Genomic DNA, 27825 nt, shown 5'->3' with positions numbered 1-27825 from the left:
CTTAAAGCACGTTCATGGTAGCATTTAAGCTGAGAATTTGTATCTTTGTTTCAAGACAGAAATTTATTTCAGAAGAATTTAAACCTTACCGGAAATTGTAAATGCATTCATTATATTTATATAGAACGCATTGTACATATTTAAGTACAATTACTGGTGGTAGGACCTCTTGTGAGTCCGCACGGGTAGGTACCACCGCCCCGCCTATTTCTGCCGTGAAGCAGTAATGCGTTTCGGTATGAAGGGTGGGGCAGCCGTTGTGACTATACTGAGACCTTAGAACTATATCTTAAGGTGTGTGGCGCATTTACGTTGTAGATGTCTATGGGCTCCAGTAACCACTTAAAACCAGATGGGCTGTGAGCTCGTCCACACATCTAAGCAATAAAAAAAAACTTCTATACAAATACCCAAATATTAAGGTACATAATATCATGTAGTTACCTAAAATTTTTAAAGCTTATATAAAAATATACAGGCTCCATTACAAAGCAAACTGCCGTAACCAAAGCCAAGACAAAATTTCGTCGAATTTCGTATTTATTATTTATCGTTATTACGATCACGGACGTATTATTCGTCGACTTTTTTATTTATTTATTAATTATTGCCATTTTTATTGCTTTTAACACTGGAAATGCGAAAATAAAAATAGTAGTAGGCACCAAATGATATCATAAAAGCAGTTTCAATCATCTATAGATGATTCTCAACACAATAAAAAAAAATTCTATGCACGAAAAATAACACAACCGTGATATGGGGAATCTGCTGTCTCCAGGGAACACGTGGGGCAGTTACTACCTACGTTACTCACCTTACTAACTGCCTTAAATTATATACTTATAACACTAATAACAATTTTACTTAGTTAAGTAAATTAAAAATTCTATTCATCTAATTTAGGGTTGTGGTTTATAGGCGTTTCGGCATTGGGAAGAGTCTTGTATAACAAACACCCCGTATGTATGTACTATGTGTATTCTGTTGCTGAAAATTCTGCTCACTGAATTATCTTTGTGTGTTTAATACTAAACAGTTTATTCCATTCTTGATACTTGTGCAATTCTCTTCACACGAATTTCGATTCAAGATTTTTGTTCGATCACTTTCGATTTCAGTTCATTGAGAATTAGCCAAAACGAGTCTTTATCTTAAGTAAGCAATAGCAGAAGAATGTTTTTGAAATCATCCGTAAGAACGTTCTAATAATTTAGTAAATAAAATCAAATGGTATTAATTAAATATTAACATAAAATAACTATAACGTGTAGATAATTAAGTTAATAGCCATTTTCTTGTCGTTGATCACTCAGCTGATTTTGGTTACAAAATAATTTTCGTCTCGAATTTCTCGAAGTGCGAAGAATCTGTATAGAAAAAGAATATGATCTTGATTTAAGGTTTTCAATACAGTAATTTAAATAAACAGATAGTTGTATTTGCAATATATAATTTCCAAATACTAGTTTGTTTACTATTCTTTAGTATTTACCGTTTATCGTATATATCGTAGTATATGACGGCGCCAGGAATGGCTGAGCGGCAGTTCCGTCATCACTCTTATTCCGTTGAACCCAGTGTATTGCAATAATTGCAATAAAAGTCAATAAAACCGGCAGACCGACAGAGCGACCGACCGACTTGACTGCCTGAGACAGACTGAGACGACACTTTTTTTTTTTTATGATTGAAGGATTACTGGTGTCCCGGAGGCCTTTCCAGTTTCACCAGGATAGGTGGGCGAGCAAAGGCTCAGCCAGGAGGGGTGGGATTTGTTAACAGCTACCCGAGCGCCTCCGAAGGAGACCTAACAGCTCAAGAGTAGCTGCTTTGCGAATGAATCTACTACCGGATCGGAATCGCGACCCGCTGAGAAGATCCGGCGAGAAACTCAGCGAGCTGATTCATGGGTTAGGTTGCACGGCGAACTCTTTGTCGAGTTCGACGAGTACGGTTACCGAGGTCCCTAAGCCTGCTCCTAGTGTTAGAGCTGAAGGCGTCTAATGCAAAGGTTATTGGATCTGATGGATCCGTAAGGACGTGTCTAGGGCGGCGACGGTGACTGGCTCCTGCGTGATCAGGATTCGGGGAGTAGTCAGCGGCGGCAACGATAAGGCGATTATCATGACGCATAGCCTTATCGAAGTACCGTTCCGACGTTGACTTCATGTATTTCTGGAGGAGACGATACTGTTCACGCACCGCCGTTTTATACTGTGGCGTTACGGTGTCTACCCTACATTATTGTGATATTTATCAAAACAACATTTTATCATTTAGAATAATAATCATAACAATGTCTTAATATTACTAAAGTCGTTATCCATAAGTAAATAAACTAAACTATATATTTATTATGTTATTTATTGCCAAATGTGGCGTTTGCGCCCACATATATTTAGTGTATTTACCGTTTTGTTCTAAACTTTTCCACTTTCCATTATCGAATAGGTTCCGATTTTGGTTTGCTGGAAATAAACTCATTTCTGGGTTAAGCTTGCTTTGTATACGTACCATTGAATATAACTATACTATCGATGTAAAATTCGAGAGCATCTTAAGTAATTTGTTATATCTATGAGATATTTTTTCTAAATAAACAGAGCTACATATACTGACGGACGGTTAGCGTCGACATGTGATGCGTAGAGAGAAGATGTAGGTGACTATGAGATGTATGGAAATGGTAGTGCAAGGTAGAGGGAGAAGAGGTCGACCGAAGAAGACATGTATGGAGTGTGTGAATGACGATATGAGAGAGAGAGAGAGAGAGGAGAGTGAGTGTTGCGATGACGGCTGATAGAAGAGAATAGAAGAGAAAAATTAGCGGTGCCCACCCCACCTAGTGGGATGAGGTGGAGAAAAAGAAGAGAGGTACATACTGAAAACAAACAGAAGTTGGAAATGACACTCAAATTATTAAGTGACATCTACAAAATTCCTTTAAATTTTTGTGGTTATCTACATCTACTATTGATCAATGGCTTACTACCATGACATTCAGATTCCACGAATTTCTGATATTTCGACACTGATGCTGGAGTTGCAAACGTCACGGTATAATAGTGCTGTAATAATAGGAATCAAAGCTTGTAGTCAAGTTTTTATATGTTTGTTTTCTATGGACACTTTAGCTATTAATCCGATTGAAATAAAATTTGATACAGTTGTTATTGGCACTCTATAGAATATTTCTATGACATCACTTTTAGCGTATGATAGGTGACGCGCGATTAGTTTCAAGAAATCAATGTGCTTTATACTACATATTAACTATAGACACGGCAGTGCGTGACTCCGCACATTAAATTAACAATTAACCTGAATATACATATACTAAGATTGTGAATGTGAACGTTTTTATGTTTGGACATTTGCTACTCAATCACGAATAAATGGCTCTATGGATTTAAATTAAATTTAACACTGATATAGTTTATAATTTAGGCAGAATAAACACAGCACGTTAGATATTTTTTAATATTTTAAATGAAATGATCTAATTGAAGCTGGGTATATCTGTATAGTGAATACGACTATAAGTTGATTCGTGATTTTACGTACCAACAGATCTACAAATCTATATATATAAAAATGAATTGCTGTTCGTTAGTCTTGATAAAACTCGAGAACGACTGGACCGATTTGGCTAATTTTGGTCTTGAATTATTTGTGGAAGTCCAGAGAAGGTTTAAAAGGTAGATAAATATGAAAATGCTCGAAATTAAATAAAAATAACAATTTTGTTTTTCCTTTGATGTGTCCCCCGTCGGACGGATTCCTTTTGTTTGTTTATTTTATACAAAAGTTTAGGCCTTTTATTTATCACTTGAGGCACTACGAAGTCTGCCGGGTCAGCTAGTCGATTGATAATTTATGGACTAGAAAGTGACAGGAGCACCTCTCTACTCCGGCAAAATGTAACATGTTTCATTTTTTCTGAATTTGAAATATAACGCAAGCCAAACCGCGGAGCGCATCTAGTATTTCATAAAGCGGGGCACATCGTGTCGTCTCACGGGAATGTAATTTAAAACTTAATTATATTTGGATTAAGTTAGATACTTGCAGAGCAGCAATCTCCAGTTTAAGCATATTTCAAGCATTTTGTGGAAAAATTAAATGCAGCTTCACATAATCTGCTTAGCTTTATTGAAGTTGACTTCGCTTTTTAGTACAAAATGGATCTCATTACTTTCTCTCCTCGTTTATCTTACATTTTGAATTATTCTGCAATGTTATAAAATTTATTGTTAGATTTCGATTGTAATTAATTATTGTTATTTTAATTACAGAAAAACTACATCGATATACGATAATAAAAATAATTGCGAAGATCTTTCGTAAATACGTGATAAGTATTTGTTAAGATTTTCTATTTATTTGCATTCAAGATTTTTAGCATTAGCACGGTCGCACCGTTTGCAACTTTAATAATGCACTGTTGCCTAACTAATTCTTTAGGGCTGGACGATTTCGAAGTTAATTAGTGTCGAAGTTATTCAATACCCACTCGAGCTGTGTCAATCGAAGCAAAACCGTGTCAAAGTGAATACGATCCGGCAATATGCACGAACGAGAATGTTTAACTGTTCAGATTTCTTTAACCGCGATCAAAATTTGCGACGAAACGCGACGAAATTAGTATTAGTACTAACCTAACTTAAAGAGAATTCCTTATATACTAATCTAACCAAACAGGTCAATAGTTAAAATGGCGCGGACCGTATTTTACATTGTGTGTGCAATACGAACATTAAAATAACGTGTGCGTTCGGGAGTTCTTATTGTCTACCAAAGAAGCCTCAACATCAAACAGGTTCATGTAATATACGAATAGCATTCGTTTATTATTATTATTTTTTATTGCTTAGCTGTGTGGACGAGCTCACAGCCCACCTGATGTTAAGTGGTTACTGGAGCCCATAGACATGTACAACGTAAATGCGCCATACACCTTGAGATATAGTTCTAAGGTGTATGGAATTTTAATTCTAATTTTAATTTTTATTCTAAGATTAGATAGTAATTATTGAATTCTATTATTCTTCTTAGTCGAATACTTCATTGCTGAAGGTCGTGTCTTTGAAAGCCCTTCGTGGCTCTTTGTACCCTCGGCTTCCATTTGCTTCGGTTTTCGGCTTCTCTCTGGGCGTTCGCAACAGAGAGTCCAGTGAGCGCAGTTATCTGATCCGACCAACGGTTTGGTGGCCGGCCGGCGGGTCTTTTCCCTTCCACCTTGCCCACCACAATCAATCTTTCAAGGTTGTCTGGTGGCCGCCGAGCAATATATTTTATTTGCGGAAAAAAAAACAAACGTTCGAGATGTGGTGTTGGCGAAGAATGCTCCGCATACCGTGGACCGCCAAGAGAACAAACAAATCTGTCCTCGAGCAACTTCGTATAGAAACGAGACTGTCGACGATTTGCTACCAGAAGGTTCTTGGTTACTTTGGTCATATTGCTCGGCGGCCACCAGACAACCTTGAATTCTATTATAAACGATACAAAATAATTCTAATTCTTGAGGTTATACAATCGGCATGCCCGTCTATTCGGTACGCGCAGTATACAAATTCGACATTTCTAATTCTTTATAATTGTCGTGGCCTCAATTGTTCTTTTTTTGGTTATAAAAGATCTATGACTCATGATATAATCAAGGAATACAAAAAAATTCTAAAGCATTACTAAACACATTGCTAAACGTTTTTTTTTCTACTATATTCTCACATTTTGTATCGTTATCACTACTCTTGCTAGGGTTAGTGTTAGGAAGTTGTCTCATATTTTAGCTCCGTGAGCTTGCCTACCAAACCGGTAGCTGGAGAGGAAGCTGGACCTCGGCTACGAGCGTTTATGTATTTTTAAATAGGCGTTTTTTTTTTTTTTTTTTTAATAAAATTAATTTGCCTACGACTAGCGAAAATCAAAGAAAATACTAAATTTTAAAGTTTTTTAAAGTTTTAACGTAAATATTTTTGTTACAGAGCAACTATACGAAGTTCTTAAAGAACTTGCACACGGAGCAGATCGCAAAGCTCCATGCGAAGAATCAACATGAATGCGATCTGCTTGAAGACCTGCGCTGTTACATCGTCAAACGCTCGTCTATCGAGAGATCTTATTCTGAGGTAAGATCATTATAATACTATTGAGGGCTAAACAAAAATAAAATAAATAATAGTTTAAAAAAACTATAATAACAAAATACGCTTTTATAGAAAATCCAACTAAAAATAGAAAATAAATTTTAATAAATTTGAATTAAAAATAGTGTAAGAAAATTTTTTTTTATTGTAAAAGAAGCATGGGGTGCCTGGTATCAGTAGTTATAAACATTTTATGAACAGATATGAGTAGAAGAGTTATTTTGTTAATATCATGAAAAGCACCCCACGCTAATAAAAGCGTATTTTGTTAGTTTTTTAAACTATTATTTATTTTTTATTTTTTAGTTGAATTTCAATTTTTTTATTATTATTGTATTATCATCGGTCCTTAATAAATATACCAAAATTCGAGTTAATCCAACGTATTGAAGGGGGTCAAAATTATGATCAAAGATTTCGTTACAAACATACATATATACGTCTGAAGCGAATAAACAGAGCAAAGCGGTACTTCACGCCTGGACAAAGACTTTTGCTTTATAAAGCACGAGTCCGGCCTCGCGTGGAGTACTGCTCCCATCTCTGGGCCGGGGTTCCCTAATACCAGCTTCTTCCATTTGACTCCATACATGCATTGCTGAAGTCCATGGGCGACGGTAACCACTCACCATCAGGTGGGCCGTATGCTCGTCTGCCTACAAGGGCAATAAAAAAAAAAAGCATATTAAAAAGAGTTCGAAAGAGGTAGAAAAGGCACCCAAACTCTGACAACATTTATCAGGAAAAGCTCCGAGTGTGGAGACGAACTTAAATTTACATAATCTCAGAAAATAATAAGAAAAACTATTTCTTGAAGAAAAATTAAGAGTACATCTTTTTAGGCATTTTCTTTTGTGTAGCCAAGATCAAGACAACCTTGATCACACGAAAAGGCCCTGAACGTTGACGTAACGTAAGTTACTCGAGAGAAACTTGATTTGACTCGGATACCGCAGCTAATATGATAAGAGACGCAGGATTCACGAAGCGAAAATTGGCTTTAAACTGAGAAAGAGATACGAAGTCGAGAAAAGTTAGATTTAGAATGTAAGCTGCTATGCCAATTACGGTACCAGTAACTATTATGGCGAAAACGTCCGAACACACAGAAGCTGCCATTAGTAACCGTTGAGTTTAGTTTAAAAAAAAACCTTACTGTCATTAGAACAATAATAAAAAGAGGTATTAAGGTTTTACTAGTGACTGGTGTATTGTAGCTTCATACGTGTATTTCTGTATACATAGTATTAATTTCTTGACTATCACATTGGAGTCAGTCTCAGTTGTGCGTCAGTCACGGCTTAGGAATCCGCTCCGACCTCATGTCTCCCAATGTAATCGGTATCAATCACGCTATTGTATTCTCGACCTTATATAGTAACTATCACTTGTTAAACTATTATATAAAAAATAACAAAAAAAGATACGTCTTATTTTAGATTTTGTCTTAAGCAACTTACCTCAAAATACTTGATGAACATGTAAATATTTGGTTTCACAACACTAAAATTTAACAATACGCTGCGTGATCTTGGCCCAGAATACCACCATTGCATCTCTTGCCGTGGGTGAGGATAAGTAAGTAACTAAGCAGCGAGTAAGGAATTTATTGGAGAATGAGCAGCAGCATTCTCTGAGCATTATACCAACGTACTGCCATCGTGAACCAACACATTATTACACAGCACCACAACATTATTCATGCCGGCTTGAAGTCATCTAGCCATGAAATAGGCGGGATAAAAGTACTTTAGTAGTATAGTAGTACTTTCCTGTATAATACTGTCCTATTTCTACCTATTCAGCCATGTATTCTGATTTTAATGGTGGTAAAGCTGTTATACATGTAACCTCTATATGATTTATGATATAAATCTTAAAAGAGGGTAATATGTTATGGTTAAATGTTGTTTCTCTTTATTGAGCTACTCAGTTTGTGCTATAGTTTTACTAGGCTAAAATTTATTTTTATGTAAATAAAATAATACCTTATACACATATAATACATTAGAAACTTTGTCCTTATGTTTCAAAGTAAGTGTCGGTATTCATATTTGGACGTTTACAGGCTCTGGTAACACCTTTATACCAGGTGGATCAATAGTTATTTCACCCATCTACACAATACATAAATAAAAAAGCCGGATTTATTTCCCTGAAAAGCATTTACACAGGAAACATGACAAACGCTCTCATTGAACAAAACGCGACGAGTTTATTTCTTTATTCGAATTACAAGTCTATTTTATGTTTCATTTTATTTTTGTTTACGGGTCGCTTTCTTCGAGTACGGTTCTATCGTATTTAAAAACTATGAAAACTCAGTACTATCAGCACTCAACTTGAGACCTTAGAACTTATATCTCAAGGAGGGTGGCGCATTTACGTGATGGATGTCCATGGGCTTCAGTAATCACTTAACACCAGGTGGGCTGTGAGCTCGTCCACTCATCTAAGCAAAAAAAAAAAACTCACGTCAAGCTAGGACTTCTCGCCGAATCGAACTCAGAGCTTGTGGTGTAGCAGTCATGGTTACTAATCAGTGAACGACCGTTGGTCATTGACCAATTAAACATGATGCTTGATGATTAAGCATTTGAAGTCCTCGTGGCCTAAAGGATAAGACGTCCGGTGCATTCGTGTTAAAGCGATGCACCGGTGTTCGAATCCCGCAGGCAGGTACCAATTTTTCTAATGAAATACGTACTTAACCAATGTTCACGATTGACTTTCACGGTGAAGGAATAACATCGTGTAGTAAAAATCAAACCCGTAAAATTATAATTTGCGTAATTACTGGTGGAAAGACCTCTTGTAAGTCCGCACGGGTAGGTAGCACCGCCTCGCCTATTTCCGCCGCGAAGCAGTAATGCGTTTCGGTTTGAAGGGTGGGGCAGCCGTTGTAACTATATTGAGACTTTAACTATATCTATAACTTATAGACTTATATCTCAAGTTGGGTGGCGCATTTACGTTGTATATGTCTAAGGGCTTTGCTAACCACTTAACACCAAGTGGGCTGTGAGCTCGTCCACCCATCTAAGCAATAAAAAGAAAAAAGGAAAAAACATTAACATTTATTTTACTCATAAGCCGATTACAATAAAACATGCGTTGTAATAATAGCTTCATGATGTTGATACATAACCGAAAATAACAACCAGATTAATTACTTCTCTTAGGTTGAATTTTTATAATTTCCGCTCTATGCCCAAGGCTGGAAACTTTATCGCCGCGAAAATGAAACATTTATACAATATATCCAGCGCTTAGTTAAAGCTATTGAAAAATTGTAGAATCTTCTTTTTCCTCACTTTATCCCACTATTCCGGGTCGGCACAGCTCATTTTTCTCTTCCATTCTCTTCTATCAGCCGTCAGCTCAACACTCACTCCTCTCTCTCTCATACCGTCATCCACACACTCCATCCATGTCTTCTAATACATTTTTTCTTCATTATTCACTGTCTATAAAACGGGCACATTACTTTTCAATATAGCCGCTATAATACTGCATCTTTCCCACGGTGTGGAAAGAGCGGATATTATCGGTATACATTACCGCCCGATTAGCCTCCTCGTATCTCTAGGCAAACTGTATGAGCGTCTGCTCTACAAACGCCTTAGAGACTTCGTCTCATCCAGCGGTATTCTTATCGATGAATAATTCGGATTCCGCGCAAATCACTCATGCGTACAACAGGTGCAAAGACTTGATCAAAGACCTACGTCCTCGCAAGGCTCCCGGTTCCGACGGTATATCTAACCGCGTTATTAAACTTCTACCCGTCCAACTCATCGTGATGTTGGCATCTATTTTCAATGCCGCTATGGCGAACTGTATCTTTCCCGCGGTGTGGAAAGAAGCGGACGTTATCGGCATACATAAACCCGGTAAACCAAAAAATCATCCGACGAGCTACCGCCCGATTAGCCTCCTCATGTCTCTAGGCAAACTGTATGAGCGTCTGCTCTACAAGCGCCTCAGAGATTTCGTCTCATCCAAGGGCATTCTCATCGATGAACAATTCGGATTCCGTACAAATCATTCATGCGTTCAACAGGTGCACCGCCTCACGGAGCACATTCTTGTGGGGCTTAATCGACCAAAACCGTTATACACGGGAGCTCTCTTCTTCGACGTCGCAAAAGCGTTCGACAAAGTCTGGCACAATGGTTTGATTTTCAAACTATTCAACATGGGCGTGCCGGATAGTCTCGTGCTCATCATACGGGACTTCTTGTCGAACCGCTCTTTTCGATATCGAGTCGAGGGAACCCGCTCCTCCCCACGACCTCTCACAGCTGGAGTCCCGCAAGGCTCTGTCCTCTCACCCCTCCTATTTAGCTTATTCGTCAACGATATTCCCCGGTCGCCGCCGACCCATTTAGCTTTATTCGCCGACGACACGACTGTTTACTATTCTAGTAGAAATAAGTCCCTAATCGCGAAGAAGCTTCAGAGCGCAGCCCTAGCCCTAGGACAGTGGTTCCGAAAATGGCGCATAGACATCAACCCAGCGAAAAGTACTGCGGTGCTATTTCAGAGGGGAAGCTCCACACGGATTTCCTCCCGGATTAGGAGGAGGAATCTCACACCCCCGATTACTCTCTTTAGACAACCCATACCCTGGGCCAGGAAGGTCAAGTACCTGGGCGTTACCCTGGATGCATCGATGACATTCCGCCCGCATATAAAATCAGTCCGTGACCGTGCCGCGTTTATTCTCGGTAGACTCTACCCCATGATCTGTAAGCGGAGTAAAATGTCCCTTCGGAACAAGGTGACACTTTACAAAACTTGCATAAGGCCCGTCATGACTTACGCGAGTGTGGTGTTCGCTCACGCGGCCCGCACACACATAGACACCCTCCAATCCCTACAATCCCGCTTTTGCAGGTTAGCTGTCGGCGCTCCGTGGTTCGTGAGGAACGTTGACCTACACGACGACCTGGGCCTCGAATCAATTCGGAAATACATGAAGTCAGCGTCGGAACGATACTTCGATAAGGCTATGCGTCATGATAATCGCCTTATCGTTGCCGCCGCTGACTACTCTCCGAATCCTGATCATGCAGGAGCCAGTCACCGTCGACGCCCTAGACACGTCCTTACGGATCCATCAGATCCAATAACCTTTGCATTAGATGCCTTCAGCTCTAATACTAGGGGCAGGCTTAGGGACCCCGGTAACCGTACTCGTCGAACTCGACAAAGAGGTCGACGTGCAACCTAACCCATGCATCAGCCCGCTGAGTTTCTCGCCGGATCTTCTCAGCGGGTCGCGATTCCGATCCGGTAGTAGATTCATTCGCGAAACAATTGCTCTTGAGTTGTTAGGTCTCTTTCGGAGGCGCTCGGGCAGTTGTTAGCAAATCCCACCCCTCTTGGCTGAGCCTTAGCTCGCCCACCTGTCCTGGTGAAACTGGAAAGGCCTTCGGGCCACCAGTAAACTTTCAATCATAAAAAAAAAAAAAAAAAATAAAAAAAAAAAAAAAAAAAAAAAAAACAACAGGTGCACCGCCTCACGGAGCACATTCTGGTAGGGCTTAATCGACCAAAACCGTTATACACGGGAGCTCTCTTCTTCGACGTCGCAAAAGAGTTCGATAAAGTCCGGACAGTCTCGTGCTCATCATACGGAACTTCTTGTTGAACCACTCTTTTCGATATCGAGTAGAAGGAACCCGCTCCTCTCCGTGACCACTCACGGCTGAAGTCCCGCAAGGCTCCGTTCTCTCTCATTTAATTTATTTATTAACGACATTCCACGCTCGCCGCCGACCCAGTTAGCCTTATTCACTGACGACACAACCGTTTACTACTCAAGTAGAGACAAGTCCCGAATCCCGAGTAAACTCCAGAGCGCAGCGTTAACCCTCGGACAGTGGTTCTGAAAATGGCGCATAGAAATCAACCCAGCGAAAAGCACAGCAGTGTTATTTCAAAGGGGAAACTCACCGCTTAGCAATATCACACCCCCGAACATCCTCTTCGGCCAACCTCTACCCTGGCCCAGGAAGGTCAAGTACCTGGGAACCACCCTGGAGGCATCCATGACATTGTGCCCGCATATAAAAACAGTCAGTGACCGTGCCGCGTTTATTCTCGGCAGACTCTACCCCATGATCTATAAGCGGAGTAAAATGTCCCTTCAGAACAAGGTGACACTTTACAAAACTTGCATATTACCCATTATCACTTACGCGAGTGTGGTGTTAGCTTACGCGGCCCGCACACATATTGACACCCTCCAATCCCTACAATCCCGCTTTTGCAGGTTAGCCGTTAGGGACCCCAGTAACCGTACTCGTCGAACTCGACAAAGACGTCGACGTGCAACCTAACCCATGCATCAGCTCGCTGAGTTTCTCGCCGGATCTTCTCAGCGGGTCGCGATTTCGATCCGGTAGTAGATTCGTTCGCGAAGCAGTTGCTCTTGAGTTGTTAGGTTTCCTTCGGGCAGCTGTTAGCAATCCCACCCCTCCTGGCTGAGACTTTGCTCGCCCACCTGTCCTGGTGAAACTGGAAAGGCATCTGGGCCACAAGTAATCCTACCATCGTAAAAAAAGCCGCAATAATTTCGAGAAACTTTTTTTTGACACTGAAAGAGTTAATGAATTTATTTGACGAAGAATATTAAGTTTTCGATTTAAACGAAGCATTAAAATATCTCAGTCTATAGAAGTTCAAAGCACTGTCAACAGTTTAGTTTGTCAAAGGTTCGTGATTCAATCTATGTATTTTCGATTTACTGTATCCAAATTTGAAATTAAATGATGCCTATTTTATAGTTTCACGCGATCAACTCCGTCATACAAAGTTTTGAAACAAGCGCCTGAGGTGGCGGTTTGCAAACAACACAAGATTATACAAGTTTCACGCCTGGTTTATATTGTTATTCGCAGCTCCATCTATAACCAAAGTTCCTTTTTGATTATTAAATTTGTAAATATTTTAAGGGAAAGCGTTCGAAATTTGTAACAAATTATTTTTGGATAAACATAAAGTTTTTGTTTTGTCCTAAGTTATCGTCTAGTAGAAGTCCTCCGAAAGAACTTTAATTATAAAGCGACGGTTATCTTATTGAGTCCTTTAAGATTATTAAGATTCAAATCGAGGATATCAATAGTAGTAATATTTTATTCTCACGCATTAAATATTCATCTAAATGAAAGCGTATAAAATTTACATTTAGTTATTCTGCATTCAGAATTCTATGGCTCTGACTTGATTGATGACAACATGAGAATCTTTTAGTTGCTATTCCGATAGTGAAATAAGTGGTATGTGCCCGAAAATGTCTAGATAAAGTTGAGCTTGTAAGCTAATATTACGATATTCGATATTATTTCGTCTGTTAACGATTTATAGATTTTCAGCGGATTTTCAGTAACGATTACGTTCGTTTATAATTCGTATAATTTTTGTATTATTTCACACGGATAGTGAAGTACTCGTAACAAAATATTTCAATTAGTACTAAGCACCGTTGTAAGCACTATACACTATACAGGTTGTATAGTGTTATAAATATATATATATATTTTTTTTATTGCTTAGATGGGTGGACGAGCTCACAGCCCACCTGGTGTTAAGTGGTTACTGGAGCCCATAGACATCCACAACGTAAATGCGCCACCCACCTTGAGATACAAGTTCTAAGGTCTCAAGTATAGATACAACGGCTGCCCCACCCTTCAAACCGAAACGCATTACTGCTTCACTTCAGAAATAGGCAGGGTTACATATTAAGTGTCGTAGTTGTTCATAAATAACAGAATATAATTTTTTTTATGAATGGATTTATCGTTAATTCGATGAATGTATTTAAAACATTTCACCTGTTATATATCATAATGAATAGTATATTTTATGCATTTAATGGAAGTTTGGAATATTTAAGTTATTATTTTCGCCTCCAACAAATTCAACAAAATCTGAAGCCAATAATAAAATATAATTACTTTTCAATACATATAAAAAACCTATATATGTATAAAGGTAAGAGGATTACGATATTGGTGTAGCAATTGCGTTATCAACTGAAAACTACGGGCAACTGCAATTTGCATTTCTACTTTATGAATAGCCCGACTCGTGGAAAATCCGCTTATAGTCCATTAGTAAAATGAAAATCATCAAATGTATTGTTCCGATCAAAACATATGGAAAGCAGATGATATTTGTACTGCTCTATCGTAATAATATAATAAATACACGTAGAATGATTAATAGAATTTCCCGGAAAGCGCCAGCACAACTGCGGTTTTTTGGTGTGAAATATTTGCACCTAGTAAGCCTACAAGCGTGCTCTGTTCTCTTTACACGTTTGTAAATTAAAATCTATCCTTGATTTTTAAATAAAAATTAATTGTCCAACATTCTATACTTGTTACTCTTGGTAGGGACAAATTGTATGCAAAAACGAGTTTCATTTATTTAAGCATTGGTCGCCAAATCAGGTCAACTCTATAAATATAGGCTAGATTACTAGAACTGGATTATTTAAATTTGAATGTACAGTTACGAAGATCATTCAAAATAAAGGAATAACTGTACATATAATACATAAAAAAAATTTAATGTAAAAATGCACTGTTACTAGGGAAAATGTATAAAAACATGTTTTAAAACACTCCAATTTCGATGTCCCTGGAAATTTATTAATAAGCTGAGATAGCAAAGGTTTGTGAGCACAATGTATTACACCGTGAACTTTTGATATTAAATGATCGAGAATTTCGATTTTGTGGAAAACGTGTGGAAAACAGTACCTTTACAAGAAGATAGGGGAAAATTAATTTTATTAGAGTTAACTCTAATAAGTTAACTAAGAGTTAACTCTAATAAAATTTGTAATCGTCAATAATAATGTTGTGAACGGAAATTATTTCTCAGTAACAAAATCAGTGACGCAATAGAATCAAAAGCATAAAGAAAAATCTACAAGAATGAAAATTTTATTACAGCAGTTTATACTAAATTATACATTAACGTTTATATTAAAGACTAGCCGTACTCGCCCGCTTCGCTGCGCATTTAAAATTAACATTATTATTCATTGTCATTATCATTAGGGAGTCCAGCACTCATATAAATATTAGCCTATACATTAAGTACGTGTATTTTCTACATGGATATCAAGCTTCAAGTCAATCGGATGCATGGTTCAGTAGTTATAACGGAACATCCGTAAAAACCACTGTAGATTTATAAATTCGTATAAATATTGAAGTTTTTAATTGCAACAGCAACTGAGTAGACTAGGTATGTATAAAATCAATTAAAAATGAAAAACAATATTGAAACAGAATGGATATTAATAATTTATACTATGAACTCAACAATACTCTCTGTCTGTATGTCTGTCATATCAGTAAACGATTGAACGAGCTCATGCCTGAAGCATGAGACGTCCGAAGTTACAGTTACAAATACGATACGACCCGTAAATATTGAGGGTTCGCAAATAGACGTCACACTAACGAGTTGTGAATACATAGATAATATACCTATAAATTTACTCAGTTACGAACTCAATTTTTCTTACAAAATGAATGCTCACAGTACAAGAACGTGTACTTATGATAGGCATTTTACTGGTGGTAGGACCTCTTGTGAGTCCCCACGGCTAGATTGCCTGTTTCTGCTGTGAAGCTGTAATGCGTTTCGGGTTGCGTTTTAACTATACTGAGACCTTAGAACTTATATCTCAAGGTGGGTGGCGCATTTACGTTGTAGATGTCTATGAGCTCCAGTAACCACTTAACATCAGGAGGGCCGTGAGCTCGTCCACCCATCTAAGCAATAAATAAAAAAGCATGAAACATAATATGTTATATAACATTCAGTAACGTTGATAGGTCAAGTACCTTTGAATCGAAGCAGAAAAAACCTTGAGTAACCAAGCTGTTGAATCACAAGCTGTGTACTTATTGAATTGCTTGCAAGGAGCAAGCAAGCTTTCATGTAAATTATTTTAATCGTCGTACTCAGTAAAAACACTGAGACATTTAGCTTTAGTGATCGGGAAAGGTTTTGAAAATTTTTTTTTAACCTATCGTTAAAAGATAAGAGAAAACTCTTAAGAACTTTTTTGGCAAATCCCAAATATTTTCTAGATGCCTTCAGAAGTTATTCTGATTATAGAAATTATCCGATTATTGTAATACATATATTATTCTGACCTTATTCTAATGCTTTCCCAACGGGCTATAAGAACATCGGAATTTCAAAGTAAGGGCTGGCACAGTTTTTATAATATGGTTATGGTCAGTACAGTACGATCCTCAGACGCAACATCCATTCATCCATATGCCATTCTGCATATTGTCTACTACGAGTAACGTTAAAAGCACTTGGTGATTGTGGCCTTAATCTTATCCATGTGTTCAGCACTATTGAGCTCCTTCGCCACAAAAAGGCGAACCGACTTGGAAGAAATTATTCTAGCCTATGAACGCTATGTTACGCTTTAAAAAAGTCAATGTAATTATCATATGTATATATATTGCGATTACATAAAAAAAAAAAATCTTTTTTAATTGCTTAGATGAATGGACGAGCTCACGGCCCATCTGATGTTGAATGGCTGCAGGAGCCCATAAACGTCTACAACGTAAGTGCCGCCACCTACCTTGAGACATGAGTTCTATGGTCTCAGTTTTGGTACAGTAAAAAGGCTACCCTACCCTTCAAACCGAAATGCATTACTGCTTCACGGCAGGAATAGGCAGGGTGGTGGTGCGGAATACATCCTACCACCAGTCTAAAATTGTAATCGCATTTAAATAATAATGATTAGTTCGCAATGTCGGTTTGTTCGTATACAATAGTATTATGATAATTAAAATGGAAACTCAAAATACGCTATAATGTATTGGTATCATAATAAGCTCCCTCTCGGAACCGCGACTGAAAACAATTGAAAATGCCAGTTTGGATTTAAATGAGCATCATATTATTGTTGTGGAAATAATTAATTGGATCGCATCTACGTCCGGAGAAGTTTTGTTGTTTTAATTTGAAGATATTTAATGTTGAAAAGCTAATATTCAAATACGCCTTTTTTTCCTACCTAAGCTGGTAGCCTTGAGAGGCTATTTCACCGTAACCTTAACTAGTAGGTGAGCTCACGGGGCTCAAACCTGATGACGTTGCTAACACGAACCCTACCAAGAGCCGTGCTTCGCAGAATCTACCACCGGATTGGAAACGCGACCCACTGAGAAGATCCGGCAAGAAACTTAGTGGGCTTCAAATACGCAATGATGGTTCTTTTAATATTTTTATGAGATTACAATTCATGACGTGATTATTGATATTACTCAATACTATGATTTTTTTATTGCGGGTTTTCTAGTTCAAGGGTGACCTATTGTTAAGCGGTATCCGGAGCTCATAGACATCACAAAATTTTTGCCTTCACCCATCTTGAGACACGATAATAAGATTCAAGTAGTCACAACGGCTGTCCCACCCACCCTTTAAGCCGGAATGCATTACTGTGTCGCAGCAAAACTAAACAGGGCAGCGGTACCTAATCGTGCGGGTTCACAAAACCCATCTATATACCAAAAATATACAGTTAATGTAGATCCATTAGAAGCAGTTGCCTTTCAGCTCCTTCGGAGGTGCTCGGGCAGCTGTTAGCAAGTCCCACCCCTCCTGACTCAGCCCTTGCTCGCCAATCTGTCTTGGTGAAACTGGAAAGGTCTTCAAGCCTCTAGTATAATCCTTGATTAAAAAAAGTACTTTAATGTAATAAATTCAATTATTTTATTTTTAACTATTTTCTATCTCTTCGTCTACTTTCTTTTAAATAAATCAAAAAACATTGACAACCCCAAAAAGCAATGGACGTGCAATAAAAATAAAAATCAACACAATATTAATTCTCTCTCATCTGAATAAATTAGTACAAAGTTACATTGCATGTGGCTTAGAATCAGCGCTTGAAAATTTTAATTAAAGAGTTGATGTTTTAATTCGGAGGAGCAATTAATGATTCCTGAAGTACTTTTGAACTTGGAACGAAAAAGTGTAAGAAGTGTAAGTTGAAAAATTCGACCCAGCAATGTTGATAAAAATTATAAACTTTATTTTGTTTGTTCTCTATGCGTTACTAATCCATATTCCCGATTGTGATGAACGAACCTCACCATATGAATTCACTTTAAAATGTATGTTAGAGTTTCACATGTACATGGCGCGTCTGTAGTTTAAAAAGTTGGTTTATTTCATACATGTAGCAATGTCCAAGCGCAAAAGCGCGTTGGGTATACAAGTAGCTATCTAGATTCCGTTTCGTCAAACATTTGCAAATATTGAATTAGGGACCATTCTAGTCTAGTATTTTTATTATAGTCACTACATTGCAACAATAACAATATCGAAGTTGTGCTCATAATATACAAATGTGAATATTTAACAGTTACGAAAACAGCATCTGAACATTAAAGAGAAGAGAATAGAAGATTTCAAAACTAAAGCGAGCATCAATAGAGAAAATGCTTTCGCTCCGTGATTGCTCCAGTATAAAACTCGTTAAGCCGATTTCCGGTTTAAGAACTTCGCGTTTTCGATTTGATTTTTCCTTTTTGATTACTCCAAGCTAATTTATCTGCAAATAAACTTTGAATAGGAACTCGTTCAAGATTTTATAAAGATTCAACCGCTTCGATAACGAGATTTAGATTAAAAACGTCAGGAACATTAAATTGTGTCAAGAACTCACGATATGATTCTTTTTAGTTTACGTTTTCTCGGAATATCAGACCAGCGTCGTAGGAAGTTCGGGTTACTTGAGTTTTTAACGACTCGTGAGAACCTAAGAAAATCCACTGCTTATTACAATTCGATACTCACCATTGTTCAACAGTTATTGATCCCTCGGATTCACCCTCGGTGCTTTTAGGACCCTCAAGCATCGGTCACTGTCCTCGTCGTCGATCACGACGAAGAGTTCGACGAGCGAACTAACCCATAGACACAACCCACTGAGTTTCTCGCCGGATCTTCTCAGTGGGTCCCGATTCCGATCCGGTGGTAGATTCAGCTAAGCACTGCTCTTGCCTAGCGTTAGCAATTGGGATTTAAAAAAAAAATCGATTTTTTACTGTATTTTAAAACTTTTATTATTATTAATAAAATGTTTAATGCAAAAAAAATTAAAAAAAATTCAATTTTTTATAAAAAATTAAAAATTTATAGAATTTAAAAAAAATCTCGTGACTTATAAACGCCCCATCATTGGTCACCATAGTTGTGACACCATAATTTTATAGCTATTTAATAACAGTACAGGGTTTACGGCTAATACACGTGACTAGACAATAGTATTGAAAATTTATTGCTTTGTTTTTTTCCTATCTATCCTGATAGCCTTGAGAGGCTATTTCAGCTTCATCCTAACGTGTGTAGGTGAGCTCACAGGGCAAATTTATTGCTAAAAAACGAGTTGTTAATTGGTTACGATTGCTATGTGTGATAAAGGATTTATTAAAGCAAAGTCTGAAGCTTTGGGATTATCACGGTGCACAGCTTGAAACCATTTATTTCGACGTTTGTCATCTTGGGAAACATTTAAAAACATTTTTTCAGGAGTTGTTTTTCATGCATAATGGTACAACACAAGAACGATAACTTTTGAGGTTCGACATTTTCAATATAAATATTTGAATATTTAACAATGACAACAAAATTAAATAGATCAAAACACTGTACTTATTATTTCTATATGAACTGCAATGAGGGAAAACTAACATTATGACGTCGCACGCACTCTGGTTTGATCGGGAGCTGTTGGCGTGCCTTCGGTACTTCATTCAAAAATTAATTTTTATTTTGAAATAACTTTTGATTTAGTGCGAAAAAAAATTTAAAAAAAATTGTTTTGCTATAAAACTAATATATCCATTTTTATTGATCTTTCCATTTATGACAATTTTTTTTTTCAATAACCCAGTTCTCCTAAGTCAACGGTCATTTGCACAGTTCAGTATTTACAAAGCAGTGCATTTTCTCTCTCTCTCTCTCTCTCTTTCTCTTTCTCTCAAATCGGTTACAATCCTGTCATCTTATTGAGTACGATCACGTGGTCGTTATCACTGAAAGGAGCCGCCAAACCTTTGTCCTCTAAAAGGCTCTGACGACCGATTACTTTCCACCTATTCGATATTTGAAAAGTGTAGGTAGATCGTAGTCGGAGACTACGTGAAGGGTAATCTAACGGACCGATTAGTATTTGGTATACTAAAATGATGTTTATTGTAAATACTGAAATATTTCCATTCTGAAATCACATTTTGATAACATCATCAACTCAATTCTTTTGTCGATTCCGTAAAAAAATAAGGTCCACCGAACAAAGCGTTGTCTATCATTAAGTAAAAATAAAATAAAAAATAAAATGAAATGTAATTAAGCTTTATAAGTTGAGAGGATCAACTTGAAACGTAGAATTATATAAAATTCGAAGTAATTATAGACAAGTAAACATCGCCTAAGCAGCTTATTTCTAAAGTTGTGGTGCCTTTGTGTGCTCATTTTTATTTTTTCTGTTTTTATTATTTACGATAAGATTAAGGTTCAGAAATGAATCGGTTTATTATTATAATATCCTTTTAAAAATAATAATTGAAATGTTTTTAATATTATATTTTGGATTTTTTTTTAAACGGAGCCGAAAAGTATTTAATTTTTTCATTGAAACTAAAAAAAAACGATTTTACGTTCTATTTTATTGTAAGTAGTTAGCATTCTTCATCGTTCAATACTAATGAAAATACCAATATATTTCTGAGGCTATGTAAGTGTGAATATAAATTCATGTGCTAAAGAAAACGGGACTCATAGATACTGACAGCATTTACTTCATCTATGCACGTGCGCGAAAACATTACTAACATGGCATTTTAGTTCTTATTCCAACAGCATAATAACCAGGCTTCTATGATTGCACAGATGCCCTAGAACTCGGAGCTGTTTATTCTTTAAGAAGTCCCTTTCACTACATTCGAGGTTAGCAGTTCACGTTCAAAATCATCCAACGAAAGTGTCAGTGGGGTCATGTGGAAAATGATGACGTGAACCTCATCTCAAATATGCATAATCTTCTCTTAGAATTTTCGAGAGCGTTTTTCCCTTTAGCACGTACTCGTTTATGTCTATTTATAGCCTGTTCACAGAAGTACTATCGATCCACTAGTTACAAGACTATAACATGTGACAATAAGAATCTATATATGTAGAAATGAATTGCTGTTCGTTAATCTCGCTAAAACTCGAGAGCGGCTGGACCGATTTGGCTAATGTTGATCTTGAATTATTTGTGGAAGTCCAGAGAAGGTTTAAAAGGTAGATAAATATGAAAATGCTCGGAATTAAATATAAATAATAATTTTGTTTTTCCTTTGATGTGTCCCCCGTCGGACGGATTCCTTTTGTTTGTTTTAAGTTTATTTAATACAAAAGTTTAGATCTTTTATTTATCGATTGAGGCACTACGAAGTCTGCCGGGTCAGCTAGTAACAAATATAATATGAATTAGACATTATAATAAAGTTATTATTTGAGATCATAACTGCATTTTAAAAACGCTAGAAATTATTCCAAGGGTGTATGCTGTGTTCTACTAGCATTATAATAGTATCGCATGATGGCAATGACCACTTTAGTTGACCACTTGTTGGCTGTAGATGTGTTTGGTGCAGACGTCAATGTAAAAAAACAAAGCAATTATAATCGTGGGAAACAAAAAAGTGACCTCGTGAGATAATAACATGAAATAATATAAATTATTTATATTCTACGTTTAAAAAATTTTAAACATAGATTTATACAGATTAAATATTTGTTTTTAAGCATTTAGAATTATTTTTTTCGCGATTCAATATATTTACACAAAAAAGTGAACCGGTTAATAGTTTTAATACTTATCCATTGCCTCCGCATACTCGCGTAAAAAAGTTCCTATGTGTTTGTTCAAGTTCCAATTATATAAATGTATATTTGTTAAAATCCCTCCGCTATCGAATCATTTGCGTAGGAATTATTCTTTATCTCTGCTCAAGTAGAGCGAAGCTAACTTTATAGCTTGTTACTGTTATTTAGCTCTTCAAACTAATCGCGTTGTAGACATTTATATGGTCGATTTCAATTTGTATACATCTTAGAACTGATCGCCACGCTCCGATATTTTTGAATTTCAGAGGCGGGATTTTTTAATGCATTGTACTTTGTACAATTATCGACTTCGACATGTGTATGAATTACTTACTATATAAAACATAGTAATAAAAAACTAGTAATTAGTGAACTAATAAAAATCAATCGAGAGATAATTAAGAAAACTTATTATTACTGAAGCCAAAAGTCGAGCCTCTTCCTGGAGTGCTTTGTGCAAAACAGCGTTTAGCACTATTAGACGTAATCATTAAAAATTTTAATTGAAGTGAAAAGTAACTACGTAAGTTTATGAGTTGTACCGATGTCGTACCAAATCCATCATAAAATGTTGTATCACAACAAGCTTAAATAGCATGTAATGTTATGGCTTACCGATAGTTCTTGTGGTAATATATTACACAATAAGAGCTTCACAGAGTTCGGACATGAAACTAAGATAAATTAAGTGCTGTTCGAAGAAAAACAAGATATAACTCTTATTATAAGAACTAAGATACAGGATAAGACTTGTTATAGGAAGAGTTGGTATGTAAACTATAATGATTTTGCTTCCCCTATTAAATCCGAGTAAATACAAAAATTTCATATATGAACTGGAAAATTAGGAGTCCACGATATTTCAGTAATTATTAAATTGTAATAAAATTTATGAATCAATAAAATCAGGTTTTGGTTGGTTTTTGTTTAACTTATAATTTTTAAAAACAATAAATAATAAAGTATTTTACTTAAACTCCCGTAATTTTCTGTTTCTATAAAAATACACTTAGATTGTATAGACTTATAAATAGCCACGCTATCGGTAGGTACAGTACTCCAAACTTGAGTGAATATATTGTTGCCGCTGTTGATTTAATTATATTACTGCTGAAGTTAGTTACATAACTCAATCGCAATAGCGAATATATAGAGATTCGCTACATACTGTTTGCAGGATGATTCTCAAATATTAAATATAAATTTGAACGAAATATATTTGCGGAGACGCAACACCGCAACAATAGATATTTAAGTCGTAACTCTGACCATCTGTTTGTTCGCAGGCTCTCTTGAAAATATCCTCGGCTTATCTGAACAGGAAGATACCGAACATTCCAGACATAAAGGTCGACGGTGCGGAGGAGAAATGGTCAGTACAGAGTTATTTACAGCTAGCAATTCAATTAATGGATAACGGTGGCGTTGTGTTCGTGCACCCGGGACTGAAGCAGAATTTCCCACATCGCCGTACTCACGAACCTTACTGATGTGTTAATGAGTACGCTTCCTTTAATTGGTTTTTGTATCGCACATGTTTTCTAAGTATAGCTCGAATCAAACGAGAAAATAAAGAACGAGCTTATGATATTGAATAATGAAATAGAAGTGGCTTCTTTTTGATGTGAAACTTCCTTAGAATCGTTGTGATGTAATTTCAAACTCTATGAAACGAAAAAATGAAACGTGAACCTAAAATATAAATTCACAGAGGGCGCTACCTCATACTATAAAAGATGATTTACAATTATTTCTATTTAGTTTGTTATCAACAGATGTCGCTGCGCGTAAATTCAACAATTCCTGAATCGCGATTTTGCACTCCGGAGTGGGTGGTGGTTGACCCTTGCGATCATTCTTATTTTTTATGAGGTTCACTTCTACCGTGTGTGACTTGCACACATACACATTTTTTATTTATTTATTGTTTAGATAGGTGCACGTGTTCACGGTCACTCAGTTGTTAAGTTTGTACTGGAGCCTATAGACATCGCCACGTGAATACCGCCACTTGCTTCATGCTTTAGGCACGCTGATTTGTTTAGAAAGATATATGCCATATACATATGTTGTATTCTAAAATGGATCGTTACTTGACGCAAAAAAATTATTTTTTTAAATCATTATGAACGCCTGTCATAGTATAGGAATTCACAAACAACATGTAACAATAAAAAGCACACGTAGACTAATGAAGATGAACCTGCCTAATTGTTTCATCATGCTTTTGTTAATATCCGTACGTCGGAATTATGTGTAATTTATATGTCCTTAGTCTTAAATTTAGTCCCATTGTGGCTAAGCTATTCACGACGTTGATTGTTCGACTCCAAAGCGTAATAATTGTTTCCAACACTCATAATTTAACTTTTGGGAGAGTACTAACAAAACTCCCAACAGATATGTCAATTTAAACGGCAATTTGAAGTAATAATCTGATTCACGAATTAGAAACTTTCATTGTTTGATCTATTGTATTTCTTGTTGGATACAAGTTTTGCGGGAAAATTTTAAAGCTGAAGCCTGAATTTCGACGTATTGAAGAATCGAGGTATTCTCGGTGCATCCGGCTTTGGATTCTCTGAATGGTTTCGTTCGGAGTACGTGAGCCGATGCAGCGCACTCGTGTGGAATCGTCGTGTGATATGATAGCAGTATTAGAGCGGAATTCTTGTACAGAGCCCAATAGCTCTCGGAAGTTATTGTGGTATTTCATCGAGAATCCTTCTAAGAACTCTGTGTAAAACTTTGTTCAGTGCCTACGAATGAATTGTTTTTACTCAATAGAATCGTATAAAATTCAGATCAGTATTCAATTATGAGTAGACGGAAACAATAAGAAACATTACTGTTGTCCGTAATTTAACTGAACATTGTAAATGTTACAAGGTAAATATCATCGTCTCAAACAATAGTCGACATATTTCGCTTGACAAATAATTTAGTAATTGCTGGATACATCAAATGTCGATAGACAATGTCAAATCAAATATTAACTGCGTCTGAGAATATTTTACGAATGCCATGTTTCTATTAGGAGCTGCTAGTGGACAGGAGTTGAAATCTGACCATGATTAATTAAATTTGAATATTTTTAAAGATCTATCCATGTATCATAGGTACAGGATTTTGAATTAAGCACACCGTATGGATTATCTCTGCATCTTTAATTGTATCAAAATTGTTCGCTCAACGTGTTCAATAATTAAGATTTATCGGTAGGCAGCGGCTTGGCTCTGCCCCTGGCATTGCTGAAGTCCATGGGCGACGGTAACCACTCACCATCAGGTGGGCCGTATGCTAGTTTGCCTACAAGGGCAATAAAAAAAAATATATCTTCAGATATTTTTGTGCACTCATCCTTCATACTAAGTTTAACTATACCAAATCACACAATTTCCGGTGCGCGCAATGTACCGGAAAGTGTAAAAGGTTTTTTCTTTACATATTCCATGAATACGGAATAGTTGAAAATTTTAAGATTGTGATTTTTTTTTCACTACCTACATTATTATTATTCACTTTTTATAAACAATTTGGAAGTAAATAAAATCAAATAATAAAAAATAAATAAAATAAATATTTACTAACAATCACGCCACGTTAAGTGGTCCCGTACTAAGTTCGTAAAGAACTTGTGTTACAGGTACCAGATAACTGAAATTGTAAATGTAAGATTTTTATTATACACATAGATAATAATATATTTAATATACATCCATAACCCATTTTATATTTATCGTACAAATATCTTCCCTTGGCGGGATTCGAACCCGCAACCCCCTTGTGTAGTGACTATGTCACTTACCACTACACCAGAGGGCCGCTAAATGTGCCGTAATATAAGTGTCAACTTATACACATAACTTTTAATCTCGCCAATAGCTTCTTGTATTGTAACGACATTAAAACTAGTGAGCACCAATAGAACTAGGCGATGCATATATTTGCAAGCGAAGACGGCATTATTTCAATAAATTCAGAGAACTTCAATAATGTCGTTTAAACAAAGATTCCTAAATTTAGCTAAAGCAGGTCACTTCTAATGCTTAATGTATAAAATTAAAGTAGATGAGGAAAGTAACTGCAAGACACTAAAGGAAGGTTGGACGCGGTTGTGACTTGACTAGGCCTCTGCCGTGACGCCCGTCTGTGAACGCCCGTAACCAACCCAACCATTAGTTGGGCCGTATGCTGCAATAAAAATAAGCTTCTACGCAATAATGATGGAAAACAAACGATAATAGCTCCAGTAAACTGAGGTCTCTTACTAGTGGTCCCCCGGTAGTCGAAATTCGCCTATAATTAATTAAAATTATAAGTTTGTACACTATTAAGATTCTATTGTCAAAGACTATTACTAGTATTATACTTCTTCAATAACATATTTCGTCAAGGCTACATACACTTTAGACAAATATTAATAAAGACAAACAGTATTAACCTATTCTCAATTAGACCACAGACTTTAAATAACAAAAGGTTGACAGTAAACAAAGAGTATAAATTATTTGAGTGTGTGTCAAATATGTGGTAGTGTGTGTAATGCTTTTATTATTGTTTAATGTATTGTTAATGTAAAATAAAAAAAAAATAGCATTCTGCACTCCTTCCCTAGATTCTCTATAAGTGTGGGAAATTTCATACTCCTCCGTCCACGCAATTTCCGTAAAAAGGGGTACAAAGTTTTTGCTTCACGTATTAATATTAGTATACTTATTACTTCATCCATAGACTATTGTCATATCAGAAGACGGTAGGACGTATTTCGTCTGTTCCTATTCAAATCAGGTATGCATTCTGATCTCAAGGGTGGGATAGCCACTGTGAAAAATAACCGAACCTCTTACTGAGATTTGATAAAACCTACGGATTGTGGCCAGTTTATAATTAACAAAATTAAAAAAGACTACGCTACCTAATTGAAATTGATAATATTATAACACCGATACTATTATCATGACATTTCAGGGACCATTAAGCCGGTCCGAGACTTCAACTCATCGATATGCTATGAATAATTTAGGGCGGTGGACGATCCAGGACATATTATTATTTCAACGTTGGTATAATGTGGAAACATTAAGTTCCACGTAATATTTTGAGGTCATGGGCACAGAACATTTGTTTTTTCATTCCTTAGATCTTGAAAAAAATTGTCGAGTCCAGGTTAAATGTTTTAGAAGATTATTACCAAAGCCGAGAGTAAAGCTGTAAACAAATATTTTCTGAATTTTTCACAATTTTCATAATTCGAATTATCTCTTATTAGCCATACATACATTTGCTTCGGTTTCATTTCTTTTAGTTATTTTTAAACTTATTTACATACCAATAGTTAGGATTGATATAATTCATGATATTCTAAATCTCCATTAGACGCTAAAGAATTCTTTTTTTTTTCATAGATGGTTACGTTTTAAGCGGTAGGCGGGGGCTTGGCTCTGCCCCTGGCATTGCTGACGTTTATGGGCGACGGTAACCACTCACAATCAGAGGGCTCGTCTCCTTACAAGGGCAATAATAAAAATTATAGGTCATGACTCATCTGGTCTTATGATTTAGGTCTACCTTAAGACATGAAGTCGAAATCTCAACCGCTTACCGTAACGCACGAGCTTGCGATACACCCTAGCACCAGTAAATGTCGGTTTACGATCGCACTACTTTAGTTTAGTTACCTTTTACAACAACGATGAAAAAGATGTGGGGTGTTCCTATC

At 36.6% G+C, this 27825-nt stretch overlaps 1 protein-coding gene across 4 annotated transcripts in view; it reads left to right on the top strand.

Moving 5' to 3' along the window:
- nwk (FCH and double SH3 domains nervous wreck) overlaps positions 1–27825 on the top strand; it is a 94757-nt gene that overhangs the window by 21415 nt on the left and 45517 nt on the right. For all 4 annotated transcript variants that reach the window (XM_028179895.2, XM_089727639.1, XM_089727651.1 and 1 more), the window contains exons 2-3: positions 5994–6137; positions 23390–23475. In XM_028179895.2, the coding sequence (XP_028035696.2) occupies positions 5994–6137; positions 23390–23475 (230 nt within the window). The remainder of the gene's footprint in view (positions 1–5993; positions 6138–23389; positions 23476–27825) is intronic.

This window comes from Bombyx mandarina, chromosome 01, assembly GCF_030267445.1.
Source record: "Bombyx mandarina strain Sakado chromosome 01, ASM3026744v2".
Lineage (NCBI taxonomy): Eukaryota > Metazoa > Arthropoda > Insecta > Lepidoptera > Bombycidae > Bombyx > Bombyx mandarina.
This window is presented reverse-complemented; position numbering and strand designations above follow the sequence as displayed.